The sequence below is a fragment of the Mesoplodon mirus genome (assembly GCF_964341445.2).
Source record: "Mesoplodon mirus genome assembly, chromosome: 2".
Classification (NCBI taxonomy): Eukaryota; Metazoa; Chordata; class Mammalia; order Artiodactyla; family Ziphiidae; genus Mesoplodon; species Mesoplodon mirus.
The window spans coordinates 118,556,269-118,579,271 of NC_138977.1; the positions used below are offsets into that span (position 1 = coordinate 118,556,269).

Sequence of the window (23,003 nt, forward strand, 5' to 3'; positions counted from 1 at the left end):
ATTACAGTACATATCGAAACAGATATTGTTATGGTTATAAATTAGGCTTATTTTTGAAAGCTACTCTAACCTCTAAACCCATTAGGTACTATATTCCAAAGGTGGACTGAGGTGTACTTAATCTTTATGGCCTTCTCAGAGTTCTGACATTTTTGTTGACATTATTATTAGTAGCCTCTCTGACCCTGGTCTCAGTAAAGCCTCTGTTACTTACTGGGATCAACTCTCAGGAAAGCCCTTTAAAGCCACCATGCTTAAGTGTGTACCTGGATCTCAAAGAAGGTAAGCAGGCAGAAAATTGTAAAAAATAATCACCTCTTTTAGACCTTCTTCATAACGTTAGTCAGAAGAAATAGTGATCCCTGGTGTGCATTAGCTCAGCCAGAATGTGGGGCATGGATGTTAGTCAATTAGGTGTGCAAAATATAAAATGTTGTGAATTCTCCCAATATCAGATATGCCCAGTTCTGTGTACCATTCAAGCATGAGTTGAAAATGTTAACTCCAATGATAAATATTTGAGAATATGTATATAGCTGCCTCACTCTGTTGATTTGCATGATAGAGTTATGTGTTACTGAGTTAATTAAAAAACTTCCGGGGGTTCTGGGTGCCTTTGGTCACCCACATAGAGGTGGAAGTATCTGGAAAAAAGCAGGTGACCATGCAGGGATTTGCCTCTGCAGAGTTCCTGCTGTCCATATTCCTGTGTCCTCTCTCTTGTTTTCCGGTTGTTACTATCAGATCCTTTCACTGTAGTCCTGCTTTGTTTTCTTAGACACACTAGAGAGATTAAACCTTCATCCAGGCACAGAGTCATAAGGATGGAGAGTTTATGAGGTTGACTCTAGAAAAACTTCTATTCTCCGAGGCACGTTCTGTGAATCCCTGGGAAGAGGCCCTGCCACACGGTGGGATTCTGTCCCTGTGGTCACAGCCCCGGCTGCCACATGATGGCAGTCAGATCCTGTGCTGGAGGCCTTCACAAGCTCCCAGGCTGGTGTTCCCTTTTTCTCAAATGCACAGACGAATCTTGCCCTATAAAAGAAGAATTGTTTGCAGACTTTAAAACAAGAATCCCTGTTCAAATTCTAAATAACAGGTTATAGTTTCCAAAACAGTGCTGCTTTATTTAAATATCCCACATATTGAACACATGGCTGGACTTTCATCTCTAGGCTTGCTCCTCTGGGTGGCTTGTTTCCATGGCCCCCGAGTAAGCCTGGAAAACAAGGAAGGACAGGCAGAAAAAGAGAAGCCCTCTCCCTCGGGAGGGTGGATTGTAAGTTTTGAGATCCGGGGAAGATGAGGAATTTCAAGGATTTCTTTCCACATCAATGGGAAAATGCAGCAGCACATGTATTTCAGTTTTTTGTTGCTTACAGAAGCTTAAATGAGTGAAAACCTGGGGAGAACAATATAGCGCAATGGGGTCACTGTGACTTTGAGACCCAGCTCTGTCCATAAGAAAGTGCACCATTCTGGCCCCTGGTCCATCTTTATTTCCTTCTAGTGGCTGCTCTTTTTGTAGTTTCCACCATTAATCACTATTTCTGCTGTTGCTCTGAATTTGATCTCGTTTAAATAAATTTATCTCTGCTCTAGCTCTGAACCAAACTAGTTGTCCAGAGATAAACCAGAGAGCAAGAAAACCAAGGCCAGATGTGCAACTGATGCTCTATTGTAGTTCAGAGTGTAATTACTACAGGGTTGGAATATTTCCATTTCCATCACTATTTTAGAGGAAAAAATGTCTGTTGAAACTTAGCACTTTCACATTATATTTATTAATATGGGGGGAAATCTCCAGCCTTAAGTTAGTGAAACAGAGACTATTTTTTGAGATTTTTTTAAATTGAAGTATAGTTGATTTACAATGTTGTGCTAATTTCAGGTGGACAGCAAAGTGATTCAGTTATATATATACATTCTTTTCCAGATTCTTTTCCCATATAGGTTATTATAAAATATTGAGTAGAGTTCCCTGTGCTGTGTGGTAGGTCTTTGTTGCTTATCTGTTTTATATATAGTAGTGTGTATCTGTTACTCCCAAACTCCTAATTTATCCCTCCCCCCAACAGAGACTTTTTGGATGATCCTTGAGCTCACAGCCCATGGAATAGCTACTGTTCTCTCAGGAGAATAAGTAGCAGATAGTCTGAGCGAGATACAAGAAAAGGAAGATGGGCGGGAATTCTTGGAGGGTTGGTATAGGAAGCTCTGTCCACTGAGTGATTTTTGTGACGTCATAGCCTCTTTGGTTCCTGAGTGGACAAGCTGGTGCCCGTGGATTACAACTTCAACATTAGGACTCCAGAAAACTATGCCACATGCAAAAGATAAATCTCTTTATCCTCTGGAAGAAGTGTTACACGTCTCCTCCTGGCCAAATAGGAAGCCCATATACACATGACAAGACAGGTTTTCTGGTGAGGACATACCAGTCATAAAGCTCAGAAAAGAATCTTTCTGGGACTTCCCTGCTGGTGCAGTGGTTAAGAATCCACCTGCCAATGCTGGGGACATAGTTTCTATCCCTGGTCCGGGAAGATCCCACGTGCCACGGAGCAACTAAGCCCATGCGCCACAACTACTGAGCCTGTGCTCTAGAGCCCGCGAGCCACAACTTCTGAGCCTGCGTGCCACAACTACTGAAGCCCACGTACCTAGAGCCTGTGCTCCGCAACAAGAGAAGCCACCACAATGAGAAGCCCGTGCACCGCAACAAAGAGTAGCCCCCGCTCACCGCAACTACAGAAAGCCTGTGCGCAGCAATGAAGACCCAGCGCAGCCAAAAAAAAAAAAAAGAATCTTTCTTAATATCATCATGCTTCATGTAAAAAGAGGTTACGAGGGAGCTTGACATGCTGTTTGCATTTGTCTTTATTTTTTTAAAAAAGGATTAAGTATGAGTTGAGAGCAAGACACTCTTACCCCATTCCTGCTAATAGAGACAACTAGAATTAATATGTTATTTGTGTGAAAAGCATAGGGGTCAATTTACTGTTTAATATGAGAATGAGCAAAGTCAGGTCCTATATCAGTAGAAAGAAATAAGAAGATTAGGTATGGTTATTAAGTGTCTGATATATGAGAGGCACCATATCCAGTCTGATTTAATTCTTACAGCAATCTCTACGAGGAAGACATCATCCCTGTTTTATAGGTGAGGATCTTTTAAAACATTTATTTTGTTGAAGTGTAGTTGATTTACAATGGTGTGTTAATTTCTGCTATACAGCAAAGTGATTCAGTTATACACATAAATACATTCTTTTTCATATTCTTTTCCATTATGGTTGATCACAGGATATTAAATGTAGTTCCGTGTGCTGTACAGTAGGACCTTGCTGTTTATAGGTGAGGATTTGAGGTAAGAAAACAACATTGTTATAGTCACAGATAGTAAATAGTAGAGCAATAATTCAAGCCTAGTTCTGTTTAATTCTAGAACTCATCCAAAAGATTTTGAAAAGAAAACCAAGCCCTAGATTTTTACATAGGATTTTTAAATGGCTTGCGCAGGAAAATAATGTTATCTGTTATTATTTTTATTTTGTCATCAAAAACATGCAAAAAATTCAGCTGTATTGACACTTCATTTTGGACCGTGTTTCCTGCCAGGAGGCCCTGGCAGGAGGAAGGTTGCTCTGAAATAACTTTGTTACACCTTCCACAGTAGTCCGTTCTTAGTTTATTTCAGTCGGCAATAGAGGGCGCTGTACACTGTCTAGATTTTCTCACATTGCCATACTGCTTCTGCCTATTTATAGTCAACACCTACATTATTACCTACAGTGAAGTCAGATCAGTCTTTTGGTTTTAGTGAAGTTCTGGCATTTGCTGAGCTTTAGGTTTCTCTAAATTTGTATTAACAAGATGTTTTCGATCCTACTGTATTTAGCTATGAAATGACAGAATTACAGTCCTCAGAGGTTTCTGTACAAAGTACAAACGTTTGAATGCACACTGTCTTTATAAATCTAAATTTTTTCTCTGTTAGTGATGCACATTACACCACTGGTGTGGACAGGGAGCAAAAGCACTCTTCATGGGACACAATCATACAAATAATGGGAGGATAGGAGTTTTAAGTTTTCAAGATCCATGTGCTTATCCCACCTGACTCATTTCTCAAACCCTGATGTTAATGTACGAGGTTTCCTAAGTGGTTCTTTACTTAGAAACCATTATTGAATGGTTATTGAAGGAGGCCTTTATTGAATGTATCATCAACTAGTCATAAATCATGTCTCAAAAATGTAGAGAAACCTGTGTGTTTGTGAGCACGTATGTGAGAATAGTGGACGTATTTTAAACACTGTTCCTGTAGAATAAGCATTTGTGTGTTTGTGAATACAGTAGTAGGGAGTTGGGAAAAAGAAAGATCTAAAAACTTGTTAGAAACTTTGTACCAAAACGTGAGATTAGAAATCAGAAGGCATTACTACTCAGCCTTAAAAAAAAGAACAAGATAATGCCGTTTGCAGCAACATGGATGGACCTAGAGAGATTATCATACTAAGTGAAGTAAGTCAAAGAGAAAGACAAATACCATATGATATCACTTATATGTGGAATCCAAAATATGACACAAATGAACCTATGTATGAAACAGAAACAGACTCACAGACACAGAGAACAGACTTGTGGTTGCCATGGGGGAGAGGGGGTGGGGGAGGGATGGAGTGGGAGTTTGGGATTAGCAGATACAAACTACTATATATAAAACAGATAAACAGCAAGGTCCTACTCTATAGCACAGGGTTCTATATTCAAAATCCTGTAATAAACTGTAATGGAAAAGAATATGAAAAAGAATATGTTTATAATGTATAACTGAATCACTTTGCTGTACATCAGGAACTAACACAACATTGTGAATCAACTATACTTCAATAAAAAAATAAATTAAAAAAAGGAAGGTGATGACATTAGTGCAACATCTGCATTCTTGAGGTGGCTGCGCAACAACACAGCTAAGGAGCCCGCGTGCTGCAACTAAGACCTGGTGCAACTAAATAAATAAATAAATATTAAAAGAAAAAAGAAAAATGCTTGAAACAATAATAAGACGTGTTATTTCAGAAACAGGAAGTCCAAAGGCTTGATCAGTGCAGGGTTGGTTAGTCATCAAGAAACTAGTTTCCTTCTGTCTTTCAGCTCTGCTGTTCTCGGGCTTGTCCCTCATGATGGCAGTATCGCTGCTGCAGCTCCAAGGGTTTCTGACTCACATAGCGTCTAAAGGTCAGGAGAGAGATGGTCTCTTACTTTTGTTACCTTTTAAGAAGTAGAACCCTCCTATACTGTTGGTGGGAATGTAAATTGGTACAGCCATTATGGAAAAACAGTATGGAGGTTCCTTAAAAAACTAAAAATAGAGCTACCATATGATCTAGCAATTCCACTCTGCAGCAGATATCCAGAGAAAACCATAATCCGAAAAGGTACACGCACCCCAATATTCATTGCAGCACTATTTACAATAGCCAAGACATGGAAGCAACCTGAATGTCCATTGACAGATGAATGGATAAAGAAGATGTGGTACCTATATACAATGGAATACTACTCAGCCATAAAAAAGAATGAAATTATGCCATTTGCAGCAACGTGGATGGACATAGAGATTATCCTACTAAGTGAAGTAAATCAGAAAGAGAAAGACAAATACCATATGAAATCACGTATATGTGGAATCTAAAAATGATACAAATGAACTTATTTACAAAACAGAAACAGACTCACAGACTTAGAAAACAAACTTATGTTTACCAAAGTGGAAAGATAGGGAGGAGGGATAAATTAGGAATTTGGGAGTAATATATATGCATTACTATATATAAAGTAGATAATCAGCAAGGACCTACTGTATAGCACAGAGAACTCTACTCAATATTTTGTAGTAACCTATATGGGAAAAGAATCTGAAAAAGAATATATACATATACATATATATCTATAAATATAACTGAATCACGTTGCTGTACACCTGAAACTAACATAACATTGTAAATCACCTCTGCTTCAATAAAAAATAAATAAATTAAAAAAATTTTTTTAAAGGTAAAAACACTGAAAAAAAAGAAGAAATAGAAAAACTTGCTTGTGAGCATCCTTATCCACAGCTGCCTCCCCTTTGCTCCGTGGCAGCCCCTTAGAATAGCATTACACTCCTGTGCCAGGACTGGCCAGGGTGATTGGAGTTCCCATGATGGGTGTGGGATGACCAGGATTTACCCCAGAGGCCAGGGAGGGACCTCATCTCTTCTGAAGCACACCGTCTTGGATGATTGAATAAAACTGGAGTTCCATGTTGAATGTGTGCAGGATGGTAGCCCTTCTGCCTGAAGGTGGCATGGCACAAGCCATTTTCGACTTTGAACTGCCCATGCAAGGTGGCAGAGACTTACCCGCAACCTGCATTAAGGATCCCTGCTGTCCTTGTGTTTGCATGTAATAAGTAGATGACTTCTGGTACTTCCAGGTAACCGAAGCATTTGTTTTGCCCATCCTCAGAGACGTACAGAGCAGCTCGTCCAGTACCACAACTTCCGAGAGTCGAGATCCTTCTTCAGGGGACCCTGTGGTCAGTGCCTTGCAACAACAGCTGTTGCTGATGGTGGCTCGGAGGACCCAGTCAGAAACCCCACGGGTACGTCCCAGCATTACCATTTGTGAATGTTCCAGAAGCAGAGATCCTGAAACCTGTTTCCAGGTTGGATTCCCTAATAGAATTAGCCCAGTCTTGTCCTGAATTTTATGTCAGCTGGGTTGTGGCTATATCACTTTGTGGTAGTCTACTGAACAAATGTGAAAAGAAACCTCTTAGATAACAGGTACCCTTCCATTCATGCTCACGGGATTATTACTGTCTTAATTGCTCTTCCAAAGGCATTAGAAATTCACTTACATTGATCTTTGGTTGCCGGGATGCACAAATCCCACAAGAGCTCACTTGGTTAGGATGGCATTTTTCCCCCCATGGTTTGGAAAATATCTGGATTTTTATTAATTTATTATAGCCTTATATTTTAAGCATGCAGAGATTTTTAAAGAGAATCTTGGCTTGAAGAGAGACTTTATTCTTGGAGCAAATGACATGATCATCAAGGGGCTTAAAAGATGAAGCCTTGTATTGTTTTACTAAGAGATAACTTACTGATGTTCATTCACTTATTCACTACACCTTTAATGAGACTCTGTGGGACACAGAGCAAAGAATTCAAAGAAAAGATAACATGGGAGCAAAGACATAAAACCAGTCATGAATTTAGAGCTCCAGATTCCATCAGGGCGTTTCGGAGAATGAGGATGGGGAAGGCTCCTTAGGAGAAGAGACATTGGGCTAGACCTTGAAGGAAGGTGGATTTCAGTAAGTACAGATTGAAGGAAGAGGGTAATAGATGGGATACTGTCAAGTTAGTGTGAAGTTTCTTTATCGCTGTGTTTACCTTCCTCCTGACAATGTTTTGATTTCTTCTAGAGAATCTCACCTATAAAAAGAAATAATAGTTTTATATACGTTTTCTTGAGTGCTTAACCAAATTTTTCCAAAAGATGCTTGATAGGAAACTTTACACTATTTTTCAGATGTGCAGAAAAAATGTTGGGCTATCTTCTAACTGACCGCATGTTTTTCTGGAGTCTGTATTCTTGCTGACTGGGTACGAGTTGGGAGGGCTGCATAGGGAGGACTTGAAAAAGCCAGTGAAGGGTAATCGGTGCTCTCAGGCTTGAAGGAGCTTCGGTAGGAATAAGCATTCAGTTAACTTACAGGGTCAGTCTTCAGGGCTGTCTTTCCTTTCGTGTACTGGGTCTCTCCTCCCCCTCCTCCCTTCGAGGACATCTGGGTGCAGGAGGAAGCTTTCCAACACCCCGGGAGGCGAGTAGAGGTGAGAGGGAGCCTCTGATGGCTGAGCAGGGCTGGTCCAGCAGATGCCTGGTCCCTGGGCATGCTGGGTGGTCCTGCCCAGTTAGGGTGCAGCGCTGGGGTCTCCCACCCTGCCTTTAGCCTCCAGCTCTGAGGACCCTGCATTCTGCGGCCTCCTCCTCTCCCTCAGTATCTTTGGGTTCACCAGTCTTTTCTGTGTCTGCGTGTGCTCCCCTGGGCTCAGACCCCAGCTGTGCCCTCTGCACTCCGTGCCCTGTGTCCAGCCCCACCATGGCGGCCAGTACTAGTTCCCACCACAAGCCTTAGTGCAGGGGCGGCCCTGCAGAATGTGGGTTTTCTCTGAGAAACTTGCCTTCTCCTGAGACAGGCCTGGGGAAGCTTCAGCTCCCTACCACCCTTTCCCACCTCCAGAACATCAGTACTGAACCCACAAGGAGGGGAAGGTTATATAAAAATATTCAGATAGTTTGGGAAGATGCAAATGTCACAGATCCTATGGGTGGCAGAATCCTAGGGAAACTAGGAATTTTGGATTGTCAGAGATGCAAATCCATTGACTTAGCGTCTGAAAAACATCCCACGTAGAACAGAAACTCAGAAATAAGTAAATATTGCATGGATAAACCAGAAAGAGTTACACTACTCCTTGTTTTACATTTAAAATTCTGTTAAGTGGCATGATTATGTAAATGAGTATATAAAACACTAAATTTATATATATATTGTTTCACCTTTAACACTTAACCAAATTCATTGATGAACTTCAACTTTTTTAACTTTCTTAATTTTAAGTAGAATTTATAAACAATTAAAGTTTTACTCTAGGTAGGTATAGAGGAGGGAAAATGAAGATTGCTATCCAGGCTCCTATATAGACCCTAAATATTTACAAAGGTCTCATATCGAAAAGAATTCTTTAGTTCTACTATTTAGTTTTCCAAATGTAATTGATATCACCAGGGAATTCAATTAGGTTTGGGCCACGAAACAAAAATTAAGTTGGTTTCCTGCTCATTATCCCACACATATTTGGTAAAGATTGACTGTACCTTCAGCCCTGTGCTAAGGGCGAGGTAAACAGTGGGAGAGAGCCTCAGCCTCTGCCTTCTGGCAGTCTGTAATAACTGGTCAACCAGTCCACTTCTGTAGGATGGAGCCTGTGATAAGGACAGGCTCAGGTGCTATGGGACGCACAGGAGGCCCCAGGCAGGACACAGGAGATCAGGAAGACTTCCCCGCTGAGGGGAGATCTCAGCCGAAACGTGGAGGATGCGTTGAAGGTGGTAGAGAAGTAACCTGGGTGTGGCTTGCAGGTGAGCTCACTGCCTGTGGAGGCACAGGGATAGCCACAACAGGGGGAGCTGACTCTTAGATAGTCCAGCAAAACCCAGCCCTATTCCATAGGGCTCTGCAGACTTCCCGTTCCCCATCCTCCCTCCCTCCCTCCGTTCTTCACGGCTGCTTGAGTGCAGCATGTGTCACCTGGGACATCCTCACCACTACTTCAGTTTTGTAGGTAAGTCCATTTGTGTCGTATTTTAGATTCCACATAGAAGTGATCTCATAGGGTATTTGTCTTTCTCCTTCTGACTTACTTCGCTTAATATGATCATCTCTAGGTCCATCCATGTTGCTGCAAGGGTACCATTATTTTGAACAGTAGATCTTTTCAGGTAGCTTGGGGGAGGGGCATGGACCTTTACATTCTTTTTAAAAAATTTTTTTATTTTTAAAGATTTTTTTTTTTTTTGATGCAGACCACTTCTTTGTTTTAAATCTTTATTGAATTTGTTACAATATTGCTTCTGTTTTCTGTTTTGGTTTTTTGGCACACGCATGTGGAATCCCCGACCAGGGATTGACCCCGCACCCCCTGCACTGGAAGATGAAGTCTTAACCACTGAATTGCCAGGGAAGTCCCCTTTACATTCCTTTTTTTTTTTTTTTTTTTTTGCGGTACACGGGCCTCTCACTGTTGTGGCCTCTCCTGTTGCAGAGCACAGGCTCCGGACGTGCAGGTTCAGCGGCCATGGCTCACGGGCCCAGCCGCTCCACGGCATGTGGGATCTTCTCGGACTGGGGCACGAACCCGTGTCCCCTGCATTGGCAGGCGGACTCTCAACCACTGCGCCACCAGGGAAGCCCCAAAGATTATTTCTGAAATGTACTATATACTTCTGTACCTTCTTAAACCGAATGTGCTGATCATTATTTAAGCTGTTCTTGATAATTCAGGTTCACAAAACGGACCTTGGTATTGTGCTGTCAGTACAGATCCATATGGGGGGTGGTGAGCAAATGCAATAATCTTGTTTCTTAAAAAGGACTTGTGTTCAGTTTACACCCCGTCCCCCTCCTTTTACTAATCTCTTTCTTCTGATCGTAGAAGAAAACTTGCAGGCCTGACTTGCAGGCAGTGTGATGTGATTGTTCTTGGGTGAGGCTTAATGAATGAATCAGAGACAGAACCGGCCTCTTGGTTAGTGTGTCTCTGTGTTTACCTAAGTCATAGATATGGAGCTCCCCTTAGTCGCCACTGTGGGTCCTCACCCCTGCCAGCTCCTTCATCACTGATGGTTGCCAGGAGCTCTGTGTTAGACCCCTTTATTCCATGCCCTTTCTGGGGATAACCACCTGTTTGCTCCCATGGCTCACTCCTCTCTCTCTTTCTGGGTATATAGATGCAGATATAGACATGTTTATACTTGTATGTATGTGTGTGTATCACCGTGTTACCCAGGCTGGTTGGCTTGTCTACTCCCCAGGAGTTCCTAAACCCCTTTAAGGTAGAAACTGTCTTGTTATCCTTTGAATTTTCAGCTTATATTACATATCATATCTGGTTTATATAATCTGCATAATAAATATTTGTTGGATGAGTGAATAAATGAATGATTAAAACGATGAGAAAAATTTGAATTTGAGAGACTTACCTGGTGGTCCAGTGGTTAAGACTCTGCGCTTCCACTGTAGGGGGTTCGGGTTTGATCCCTGGTCAGGGAACTAAGATCCTGCATGCCACGCAGTGCAGGGGGAAAAGAAAATTTGAATTTGAAATTTATACCAGAAAACAGGCTAAGTATAATTGCTGTGATTCACTGAAACATCGAGCTCTGTGCTTCCTTGCTATTTAAAGCAAAAAATGAAATTCGATGAACCTCATTTTCTGATAAAGGAAGTTGTTATGGACTGATTTGGGCTCCCTCAAAATTCATATGCTGCCATCATAACCCCCATGACTTCAGAATGTGACTGTATTTGGAATAGGACCTTTAAAGAGGTAATTAAGTTAAAATGAGGTCATTAGGGTAGAACCTAATCCAGTATGGCTGGTGTCCTTTGAAGAAGCGGAGATCAGGACACAGATACACATAGAGGGAAACCATGTGAAGACACAGGGAGAAGACGGCCATCTGCCAGCCAAGGAGAGAGGCCTCAGAAGAAAGCACTCCTGCCAACACCTTGATCTTGGGCTTTCAGCCTCCAGAATCATAACACCTACGTGGAAGAGTTACTGTGAGGTTTTTAGGATTAAAGATGGCAAAATTATGCCTTTAATAATCAGTGTCAATTATTAATATCATCAAAATTTGTATTAGGTATACGGAACTCTTGAATGTTTCAGGGAGCTTGGGGGATATACAGTTCTCCTGTCTAAGCCACCCCAACTGTGGTACTTTGTTGTAGCAACCCTAGTAAACTAACACAGAAATCAAACCATTTTTTCTTTGCATTAAATTCTGAAATGTTTCTTAAACAAGGACTTCCATTTAAGCAGCAATAAATAGCACAATATGCCAGAATCTTTAATAAGTTTTGCAGAAAATGTAGACGTAGTCTTCATGTGATTTTTTTTATACTAACCTTCCCTAAAACTACTCTCACTAAAGGAGAGTATTTTTCTTACTATTCAAAAGAATGCCATCACTTTCACTGTTGCTTATCCTTGACCTGTTTACACATCATACCTGAATTCCCACAACACAGAATGGTAAACCATGCTCAGCTTGTACACGTATTTCTTACTTGCTCTCTTTATCCACGGAGCATAAAGGAAAAGGATCTCTTTTGGGGGGAGGGTTTACTCTAAACCACAAATTCGTTGCCATTAAAAGAAGATGCTGTTCTTGCTGACATGACAGCAGGCAGTTTCCACAAAGCTGTCTTTTCTGTTGGAGTCGCATTCCAGACACAAACAGCATTTATAATCTCAACTTTCCTGTAATAATACAGCCCAATCCATCCGGTATATTGCTAACCTGTATATTGCCTTCACGATGGATCAACTTTCCCTTGAAATGCCTTTTGCGTTTATAGTATGAATAACTCTGTGCTCTATAGCTGAGTCAGGGAATTAGCATCTGGAAACAGAGAGATGGTAAAGTCAGCATCCTTGGAGGGTGCCACGTGGTCTCCAATGAAGCAGGTGTGCTGCCCTTTTGCATGCCAGGCATTTTGACATCAGCGACTTTCACTGAATTAAGGAAAAATTATGTAGTCTGCCCAAGTATAGCCTTCTGCTTTGTAAGTCAGAGAGAAGTGTGTGAGACCTTTAAAAGTCAGCATCCCCTCCATGGCTGCTCTTCTGTGCTGTCTTCCTCCCTTTTCTTATTTTGGTCCTTCTTATCAGTCTCCTGTGTTTTATGTTAGTCAGCCTACAGGAAATTAGAGCCTACCAAAAATCTTTTTGGGAAAAACAGAGGACAAAAGCAAACAAATAAAAATACAAACTAGAATAATCCACCAATTCCACTTTTAGATGTATATCCAAAAGAGCCTAAAGCAGGGACTTGAACAGATATTTGCATGTGCATGTTCACAGCAGCATCATTCACGATTGTGAATAGCGAATATTCCACCAAGGGGGTAGGGGAAGCAACCTCAGCGTCTGTCAACAGATGAATGAATAAACAACATGCGGTCTATCCATACAACGGAATTTTATTCAGCCTTAAAAAGGAAGGAAATTCTGAGGCCTGCTGCATGTATGAGTCTTGAGGTCACTATGCTAAATGAAATAAGCCAGTCACAAAAGGACAAATACTGTATAATTCCACTTATAGGAGGTCCCTTGAGGAATCAGATTCCTGGAGACAGAAAATAGAAGGATGGTTGTCAGGCTGGGGGAGGGGAGAGTGGGGAGTCAGTGTGCAACATGGACAGTTTCGGTTTTGCAAAGATGAAAAAGTTCCTGAGATCTCTCGCACAACAATATGATTATCGTCACTACTGAAATGTATACTTACAAAATGGTCAAGATGGTGAATTTTACATTATGTATTTTTTTAACCACAATTATCAAAAACAAAAAGACATTAGAAATAGAAGATGTACAGGGTGCTGGGGCTCATTAAGTATTTGTTTGACAAATGAATGAAGACTAATATTTTTCAAAGCTGAGTTCCTTTCCATTGGATTAGAGCCAATCAGAGATGAATTTGGGGTGAAAATATTTTCAATCTGAGATTAAATTCCCCCATTTGTTTCTGTTTTATTGGCTTATATTTTTTCTATAAATATTTTATTTTTTCTTATATTGGGCTTCACCGAGGACCTACATATTGTCAGTGAAAATATTTTTACTTATAGTAAAATCTAAATATTTATCTCAGCATTACATTAAATAATATACCTTTCAAAAATTAAGTCATTTAAGGTCTTTTGCTGAATTCTGATCTTTCATAAGAATTATTTTCATAGCAGTTTCTTGGCCTGACAGCAGTATTTTGATATGTGTAGCATAATCTTAATGTTACATTATAATGAAATTGAAGTGTGTTGGTAAAAATGACCTTTTCTCCAACAAGGATCTACTGAATAGCACAGGGAACTATACTCAATATTTTGTAATAACCTATAAGGGAAAAGAATCTGAAAAAGAATATGTGTATATATAACTGAATCACTTTGCTGTACACCTGAAACTAACACAACATTGTAAATTAAGTGTACTTCAGTACAAAAAAAGAAAAAAGAGCTTTTCTGTTGATCATCATCCTTTTCTTAGGGTACCCATTTTTTATGAACTATGTTGGTTTCCATTTCAGAATTTGAACATCTGCTTTTAGTACTTTTAAATCAGGAGGTTTATTTATGACAATAACATGTCAATGTGAGACCCTCTCTCTGTTTTTTCTTTCGGCATCTAAAAGCATCTGAGTCAGGATCTAGAAGACTCTTCCTATTCTTCCACACAAGGAAAATTTAACCGAGAGCAGTTTTACAAGTTTATCATCTTCCCTGGCAAGTGGATTAAGGTCTGGTATGATCGCCTTACCTTGTTGGCGTTACTTGATCGGTAAGCTGCCGGGCACGCACGTGTATGGGTGAAAGACACAAGGGGGTGTGTGGCGGCTTGTGCTCACGTGCTGATAGCAAGGAATTTGGCTGCAGGCTGAGGTTCTCTGGGGGCATTTTCAAGGTGTCCACCCTTTGTGCTGCACACCCAGAGTCGAAGCAGTGAGATCTTGACAACTGAAGAAATTGTCATTGACCGATTACAGTGGGAGCTGGGAGAAATGGGTAAAATGGTTTAGCCTTAAGGTTAGCTTTGGGGTCCATATTATGCCTTGGTCTACTCATCGCCTGCCAATTTTTGTAGGAGGGTCTGTGGCTCCTGTACGCAGGGCAGGGCCTGGGTGCCTGGGTGTGGTGTGGAGAGGAGAAGAGGGACACCGGGTGGCTGGGGTGGTGATGTCTGGCCCTTTCCTTTCACGACGTGGGTTCTTCTCTCTATCCTGTAATTTCAGTGCTGATCTTTCCTTTAAACCCTGTTACTCTTCCTCACCACTGCTCCTCAAGATGCAACGCTGTGGGAGCTGAGGGTACTGGGTGGGGAGGTGGAAGCAGAGGCTGGGGGGTCAGGTTGGCTAAGGCGTGATGGAGTTGGGGCCAGGTAGGGGACTTATCCCCACCTCAAAATATACAGAGGACTGCATTGTGGTCTTCAAGGGCTGTGGGTTTGGAAATGTGTTATGCCGTTACTAACGGTGTCATCAGCAAATGCTGAGTTTCACCGTTAAATGCCAGCCAGTGCATTCTCTACGTCTGCGTCTTTATTCCCATCCTGCCCCTAGGTTCTTCAGAACCATCTTTGTTTTTTTTTTTTTTAGATTCCATATATACGTGTTAGCATACGGTATTTGTTTTTTCTCTTTCTGACTTACTGCACTCTGTATGACGGACTCTAGGTCCATCCACCTCACTACAGATAACTCGATTTTGTTTCTTTTTGTGGCTGAGTAATATTCCATTGTATATATGTGCCACATCTTCTTTATCCATTCATCTGTCGATGGACACTTAGGTTGCTTCCATGTCCTGGCTATACTCCAATAAAGATGTTAAAAAAAAGGGCCTCCCTGGTGGCGCAGTGGTTGAGAGTCCGCCTGCCGATGCAGGGGATACGGGTTCGTGCCCCGGTCTGGGAGGATCCCATATGCCGCGGAGCGGCTGGGCCCGTGAGCCATGGCCGCTGAGCCTGCGCATCCGGAGCCTGTGCTCCGCAACGGGAGAGGCCACAACAGTGAGAGGCCCGCATACCGCAAAAAAAAAAAAAAAAAAAAAAGATGTTAAAAAAAAAAAAAAAGCCAGCCGCGGGGCAGTGGGAAGGCTGGTTGCCTGCTTTGCTGTAGTTGGTCCCCCAGGGACTACTTGTTATAGTAATGTCTTAAATGGTATGATCACATACTGAAAAACTGTAGTCATGCACAATTACAACAGTAAATTTCAGGACCTACAAGTCAGGGAATGGAGTTATAATGGTTTTTCTAACCACACTGTGTTACCCAAGGGGCACACACTTAAGACGGAGACTTCATACTTAACTAAAATAATTCAGGATAATACAGCCTGTTAGATGAGGCAGTTTTTTGGAAATACTCATTTAAAAAGAAATTACTGGGCTTCCCTGGTGGTGCAGTCGTTAAGAATCCGCCTGCCAATGCAGGGAATATGGGTTCAAGCCCTGGTCAGGGAAGATTCCCACATGCGATGGAGCAACTAAGCCTGTGTGCCACAACTACTGAGCCTGTGCTCTAGAGCCCATGAGCCACAACTACTGAGCCCTCGTGCCACAACTACTGAAGCCCACGCACCTAGAGCTGGTGCTCCGCAACAAGAGAAGCCACTGCAATGAGAAGCCTGTGCACCGCAGCCAAGAGTAGCCCCCGCTCACCGCAACTAGAGAAAGCCCGCGCGCAGCAACGAAGACCCAACACAGCCAAAAATAAATAAATAAATAAATAAATAAATAAACAGGGATTCACACGATAGATTTTACATTTTTGACAATGAAAGGTATATTGTTATTTGAAAAGGCATATATAAATTACATTAGATATTCATCAGGGGTATTTAAAGTCACAGGTGGATGAGAGAAGTTGAATTTGCCAAATGAAAGCTTAGAAAGAAAATGTATGCATAATAAAAAACAAACTGCGAGGGTTGGCAGGAAGTGGAAGAAATTGGTGAATAACAGGCACTGAAATCAGACTAATCACTGCTCTGGACTCCCACAGGTTAAGGCCTTCTGCTCGATGTTTCTCAGCTTTCTGCTGGAATTCAGGCTGATCTTCCTTGAACAGGTTTCCTTATCCTCTGATTGTAGTAGCGTTATGGGTTTCTGTGATTGCAGCCTCTTCTGTTTGCCTTCAGTTTGCCATCCATTCTGTTCAGATATTTTCAGACTTGTCTTTGTTTTCCTTTCTCATTTTCTCTTCTTTTCTCTTCTGCCATTACCCCATCTTGCAAAACACCTAGGTTTCTTTTTCATTTAATTAGTTTATCAGGTTGGCATCTAAAACAAAAAGCTGCCCATCTGAGCATCATTTCATTCATTTATTCATTCATTCAACACATTTTAAAAATAAAGCAAAAATTGAAGCACCTACTCCACGCTAGGCTCTATACAGAACCCTGCGTATAGGGCAGTGAATGAAACAGACACAGTCTCTGCACTAAGGGAGCCCGACTCCACTGGGGGAGATGGGATTTGAGACAGCAAATGGTACTGGGTGCCATGGAAGACATGGAACCTGGGGGAGGAGGGACACGGATGTCAGGACAGGTGGCTGCAGAAGGCTTATCTGAGGACACACAGATACGAAATATGGCAGGGAGCTAGCCACGTGGCAAGTAGGGGGAAACTCACTATCATCACTGTCATCGCGAGGACGTGCTCTTATATTTCCCATCCTTACAAATCCTCTCAACCACTTTTTCCCAGCTGCTGTCCAGGCTCCCTTGCAGCAGAGCTCCTTGAAGCATTACCTATGCTTTTTGCAGTTTCTCTTCTCCCATTTTCTCATAAACCCATTGCATTCAGCCTCCTCTGATCCCAGGACTCCATGGAGCCTGCCCTGGTCCAGATCACTAGACCCTCCATCTTGGTTTACTTTCTTCTCTGGACTCCCAGGGCTCAGCCCTCTCTTGGTTTTCCTTCTGCCTTGTTGGGTCACTCCTTCCTGGTCACCTTTGCAGGTAACCACTTCCCGTTGGTGTCCTTAGGAGCTGCACAGCTCTTGCTCTTTCCACCCTCTTTTCTTTAGTGATTGCATTCAGTCTCATGACTTTTAAATCCCATCGATCCACCAGTGACTCTCAGATTTCTGTCTCCAACTTGGACCTATTGCCCCAATTCTCGACTTGTGTCTCTAACTACGGGATTGACATCTCATGATCAGAGATCATGTTTCAGAGTCGAAACAGCTCTTCATCTCTGCCTTATCCCAAGTCTGCTCCATCTTCAGTCTCCCTCACCTCAGCTGATGACAGACCTATCCTTCCAGGTTCTCAGGTTAAAAATCTTGGTGTCATCCTTTCACACCCACTTTCAACTTCTCATAGGAAATTATGTTTACTGCTCCTTCAAATGTGTCTGCTGCACCTTCCACCTTCAATGTAACCACTCTTGTCTGAGCTGCTTTCATCTCCCATCTGAGTTACTGCAAGAGCATCTCCTGCTCAAAGCCATTCTCCCTGTATGCTATTCTTTTTTAAAAAAAAAATGTATTGAAGTATAGTTGATTTACAATGTTGTGTTAATTTCTGCTATACTGCAAAGTGACTCAGTTATACATATATCTATTTTTTCAGATTCTTTTCCATTATGGTTTATCACAGGGTATTGAATATAGTTCCCTGTGCTATACAGTAGGTCCTTGTTGTTTATCTATTTTATATATAGTAGTATGTATCTGTTAATCTCATACTCAATTTATTCCCCCCTTCCTCTTTGGTAGCCATAAGTTTGTTTTTTATGTCTGTGAGTTTATTTGTATCATTGTTTTTAGATTCCATATATAAGTGATATCATGTGATATTTATCTTTCTCTGACTTACTTCACTTAGTGTGATCATCTCTAGGCCCATCCATGTTGCTGCACATGGCATTATTTTATTCTTTTTATGGCTGAGTAGTATTCCATTGCATATATGTACCACATCTTCTTTATCCATTCATCTGTCGATGTTCATTTAGGTTGCTTCCATGTCTTGGCTATTGTAACTAGTGCCGCAATGAACATTTCGGTGCATGTATATTTCTGAATTAGAGTTTTGTCTGGGTAAATGCCCAGGAGTGGGTTTACTCGATCATATAGTAACTCTATTTTAGTTTTTTGAGAAACTTCCATACAGAACCGTTCTCCATAATGGCTGCACCAATTCACATTCCCACCAACATCTCCCTGTACACTCTTCTTAACACAACAGCATGAGGCTGGCCTTCCTATTCTTCACCACGCCAAGCCCTCTTCCAGCCTGAAGACCTTTGCACTGGCTGTTCCATCCACCTGGAGCGCTCACCCCTTAGATACCTGCATGACCAAGCCCTTGGTCTTTTAAGTGTCTTTTCTCAGTGAGTCTTAGCCTGACCTTCCTGTTTAAAATTTCATCAGCTCCCTGCCCGGACAGTTGCAACTCCTCTCACCTTGTTCTGTTCATTTTTCTATTGCACTAATCATCTTCAGATACTATATCATGTATTCATTTTGTGTGTATTACTTATTTTATGTCACTGCCCACTGGAAAGGAAGCTTCATGATTTTCCTCCACTGATGTATTCCCAGCACCCAGAGCAGTGCCGAGCCCTTTTATTACGTGAACAAATGAATCGACTTCCCTTAGCGAAGCAGCTCCCCTTCCCGATTTCTGCCATTATGATCCTCTTCCCCCAGATTGGAATCTTGGAATCATCTTTATTCTTTCAACCAATATTTCACTGTAGATAATCCATTCAATCACAGGGTCCTTTCTGCCTCATTCTGTATTGTGTCTGAAAGTCACGTGTCCTTTCCAATTCTCCAGCTGTGTCACTTTCCCAGGCCTTCCTTACTTCTCTCTGGGAGTATTATTTATCCTTTCCCCTTCAGTGCATCTTGTTAACCTCCGCAAGATAAATCTTTCTAAAGGACAGCCTTAATCATGACACTCCTTGTCCAGTGAACAAACTTCTTAACCCAATATTTAATATTGATATGCAAGGAAATGTGGGAGGGGAGTGATGATGGGGAGGCTGAGGGCAGAGGAATGGAGTCCTGGTGGAGGAGAATCTGGGAAAAAAATACTTTTCAGGAACTTTATTCTTTCCCTTTAAATAGGAAAGAAGTTTTTTTTTAAATTTATTTGGCCACGCCAGGATCTTTGTTGAGGCATGCGTGATCTAGTTCTCTGACCAGGGATTGAACCCGGGCCCCCTGCATGGGATTGCAGAGTCTTAACCACTGGGCCACCAGCGAAGTCCCAGAGGTTTGGTTTTTCTAATTGAAATTTTTGTTTTGTTTTATTTCCTAAGTCTTTATATATTGTTTTAGGTAGACACATCAAAATGTTATGAGCACACTAAAGAATACATAATGTATTTTATGGACCTGAGCTAACAAGTACATTTAACTCTATAAAAAGTGCATAGTAGAAAATTAAAAAACACATAAATTTCCCTTTTCACCAAATATGTATTGCCCCCCCAGATACTTTTAAAAATATTCAACATGAGCATCTTAATATCTGAGTTCTTCACATTTCTATACTTCTCAATTCTATACAACTTGATTGTCTGATTAAAAAATGGGCAAAAGATACGAACAGATGCCTCACCCAAGAAGATACACCGATGGCAAATAAACATGTGAAAAAATGCTCCACATCATATATCATTAGGGAATTATGGACTAAAACAATGATGAGATGCCACTACACGCCTATTAGAATGGCCAAATCTAAAACACTGACAACACCAAAGGGTGTGGAGCAATAGGGACTCTCATTTCATTGCTGGTGGGATTGCAAAATGGTTCAGCCACTTTGGAAGACAGCTTGGCAGTTTCTTCCAAACTAAACATACTAGTACCATTTGACCTAGCAATCATGCTCCTTATGTCCACACAAAAACCTGCAAACAAATGTTTATAAATACTTTATTCATAATTTTTTCATAAGTTTGATATTTATTTATTTATTTACTTATGGCTGTGTTGGGTCTTCGTGGGCATGTGCGGGCTTTCTCTAGTTGCAGCAAGTGGGGGCTACTCTTTGTTGCGGTGTGCAGGCTTCTCATTGCGGTGGCTTCTCTTGTTGCGGACCACCGGCTCTAGGCACGTGGGCTTCAGTAGTTGCGGCACACGGGCTCAGTAGTTGTGGCTCTCAGCCTCTAGAGCGCAGGCTCCGTAGTTGTGGTGCATGGGCTTAGTTGCTCTGAGGCATGTGGGGTCTTCCCGGACCAGGGCTCAAACCCGTGTCGTCTGCATTGGCAGGCAGATTCTTAACCACTGCACCACCAGGGAAGTCTGCTTTATTCATAATTGCCAAAACTTGGAAGCAACCAAGACGTCTTTTGATAGGTGAATGGATAAAGAAACTGTGCTATGTCCATACAGTGCAATATTATTCCGCAATAGAAAGAAAGGTGCTATCAAACCATGAAAAGACATGGAGGGACCTTCAGTGTGTATTACTAAGTGAAAGAAGCTAATCTGAAAAGGCTACATTCTGTATGATTCCACCAGGGGATCTGGAAAGGGCAGAACTATGGAGACAGTAAAAAGATGAGCGGTTACCAGGGGTCAGAGAGGAGGGATGGATGAATAGGCAGAGCACAGAGGGTTTTTAGGGCAGTGAAAATACTCTGTAATGGCAGATACATATCCTTATACCAGTGTCTAACCCCACAGAATGTCCACCACCAAGAATGAGCCATAATGTAGACTGGACTTTAGTTGATAATGATTTGTCCGTGTCGGTTCCTCAATTATAACACATGTAGCACCCTCGTCGGGGATGTTGATGGTGGGGGAGGGTGGGTGTGTTTGGGGGGAGGGGCTATGTGGGAACTCTTCGTACTTTCCCCTCAATTTTTTTTGAAGTCTAAAACTGCTCTAAAAAATAATGTCTATTAATTAAAAATAGAATGTTCAGGAGTGCCTGAACATGCCAGGGATGAAGTAACCAATTGTCCCTGTCTAAAAATGATCATAATTGAATGGGAAAGACCAATATGGGGACTTCCCTGGCGGTCCAGTGGTTAGGACTCCATGCTTCCACTGCAGGGGACGTGGGTTCAGTCCCGGGTTGGGGACCTAAGATTCCCACATGCGGCACGGCCAGAAAAAACAACAACCCCAGAACAATATGTACATGTGCAAACATTGGTGAGGTAAGAAATGTACTCAGAATTCTTGTGAATGCCTCATCTAAACTCTCAACCTTGTGGTCCATGCCATCCTCCCTTAAGTTTATTTCAGCTGCTCCTTCCATAACTCCACCCTGCATCTAGTCCTCCCACAGAAGTCTTCCACCTCTGACGTCATAACTCCGGCCTCCGTTCAACCTTCACATCCCCTCCACCTCCCTCCAGTGTTACCCTGTCCTCTTTTGCACTTTGATGCATCCACTTCCTCCCGCTAACAGCCCTTATTGCCTCCCCATGATCCAGCTTTAGACCCTTTGGATCAGCATCTTAAAACTCCCTTTCTTGTCCCTTTGCACATCCACTGATAACACCCCACAGCTGATGAGCTCACCTCTCTACCCTGCACCTCTCAAGTGGAGCCCCCCAAGAGAAAACCACCCCGTGAGGCTGTGGTCATGACATACCTTCAGTCGGACCCTCTGCACATCAGCCCTCCAGCTGGAGCTCTCCTGGCTTCTGAAACTGAGCAGCAAATTCCGGCCACGGAGACTGTGTCTGGAAGGGATTGCCATGCACCCCTTCCCTCATTTAGCGGAGTCAGTGAAGCTCCTTCACATTTCACTGTTGTGGATGGAGGAATTAACGGTCTTCTCCCAGTAAACCCAGTTGAGTGGCCAAGGACACCCAATTGGATTATATTTCATTTACTTCAATAACAGAAAGTGGGCGTTAAATATGGATTTTTAAAAATATAAAGCACAGGACAAAGGAAAGAAAGAAGGAAACTTTAAAATCTTGTTACCCAATATAAAGGCGTGCTTGGGATAAGTACTGTCTTGTGGCCAGTCTTTTTAGACACATGCAGGTATTCTCTGTTTAAAAACACACAGCCTTACCTTTTATTCCCTCCATTTTTAATTTGTTTATTTTGCCCAGAACTGAAGATGTCAAGGAAAACGTGCTGGCAGTTTTACTCATTGTCCTGGTTTCCCTGCTCGGATTTCTGACACTGAACCGAGGCTTTTGCAAAGACATGTGGGTGCTTCTCTTCTGCCTCGTCATGGCCAGCTGCCAGTACTCCCTGTTAAAGGCAAGAGCACATCTAATTCTTACTGTCACTAATGTAGCCTTGAAATCATGAGATGATGACACAGACACTTCTCATTTGTGTTCTAGAGCGTTCAGCCTGACCCCGCCTCGCCAATCCACGTAAGTGTCCAATCACAGGCGAGTAGCTTGTCCGCTCTGCTTGCGTTGAAGATAGGGGAATGGGCAAAATAGATTCAAAAGGCGATGTGCATATCAATATCCATATATATTGAATATATAAATAGAGATATTAATGCATGGTGGCCAAGTTCAGGCTAGATCGGAGAGCGTGGTGGGGATGGTGGCAGGGAAGGAACAGGATGGGGACCAAGAATGTGTGGAGGGCCTTTTCTACCCCACTGGACTCACGTCAGGAAAGACGGTGAGCCCGGA

General features: G+C 42.1%; 1 protein-coding gene across 5 annotated transcripts in view; it reads left to right on the forward strand.

The window, feature by feature from the left end:
* The window catches only part of PCNX2 (pecanex 2), a 295,243-nt gene that overhangs the window by 59,315 nt on the left and 212,925 nt on the right, over positions 1-23,003 (forward strand). For 4 of the 5 annotated variants that reach the window (XM_082645600.1, XM_082645603.1, XM_082645599.1 and 1 more), the window contains 4 exons: positions 6,520-6,655; positions 14,047-14,192; positions 22,458-22,611; positions 22,698-22,730. In XM_082645600.1, the coding sequence (XP_082501726.1) occupies positions 6,520-6,655; positions 14,047-14,192; positions 22,458-22,611; positions 22,698-22,730 (469 nt within the window). The remainder of the gene's footprint in view (positions 1-6,519; positions 6,656-14,046; positions 14,193-22,457; positions 22,612-22,697; positions 22,731-23,003) is intronic. The other variant, XM_082645602.1, reaches the window with a different exon arrangement.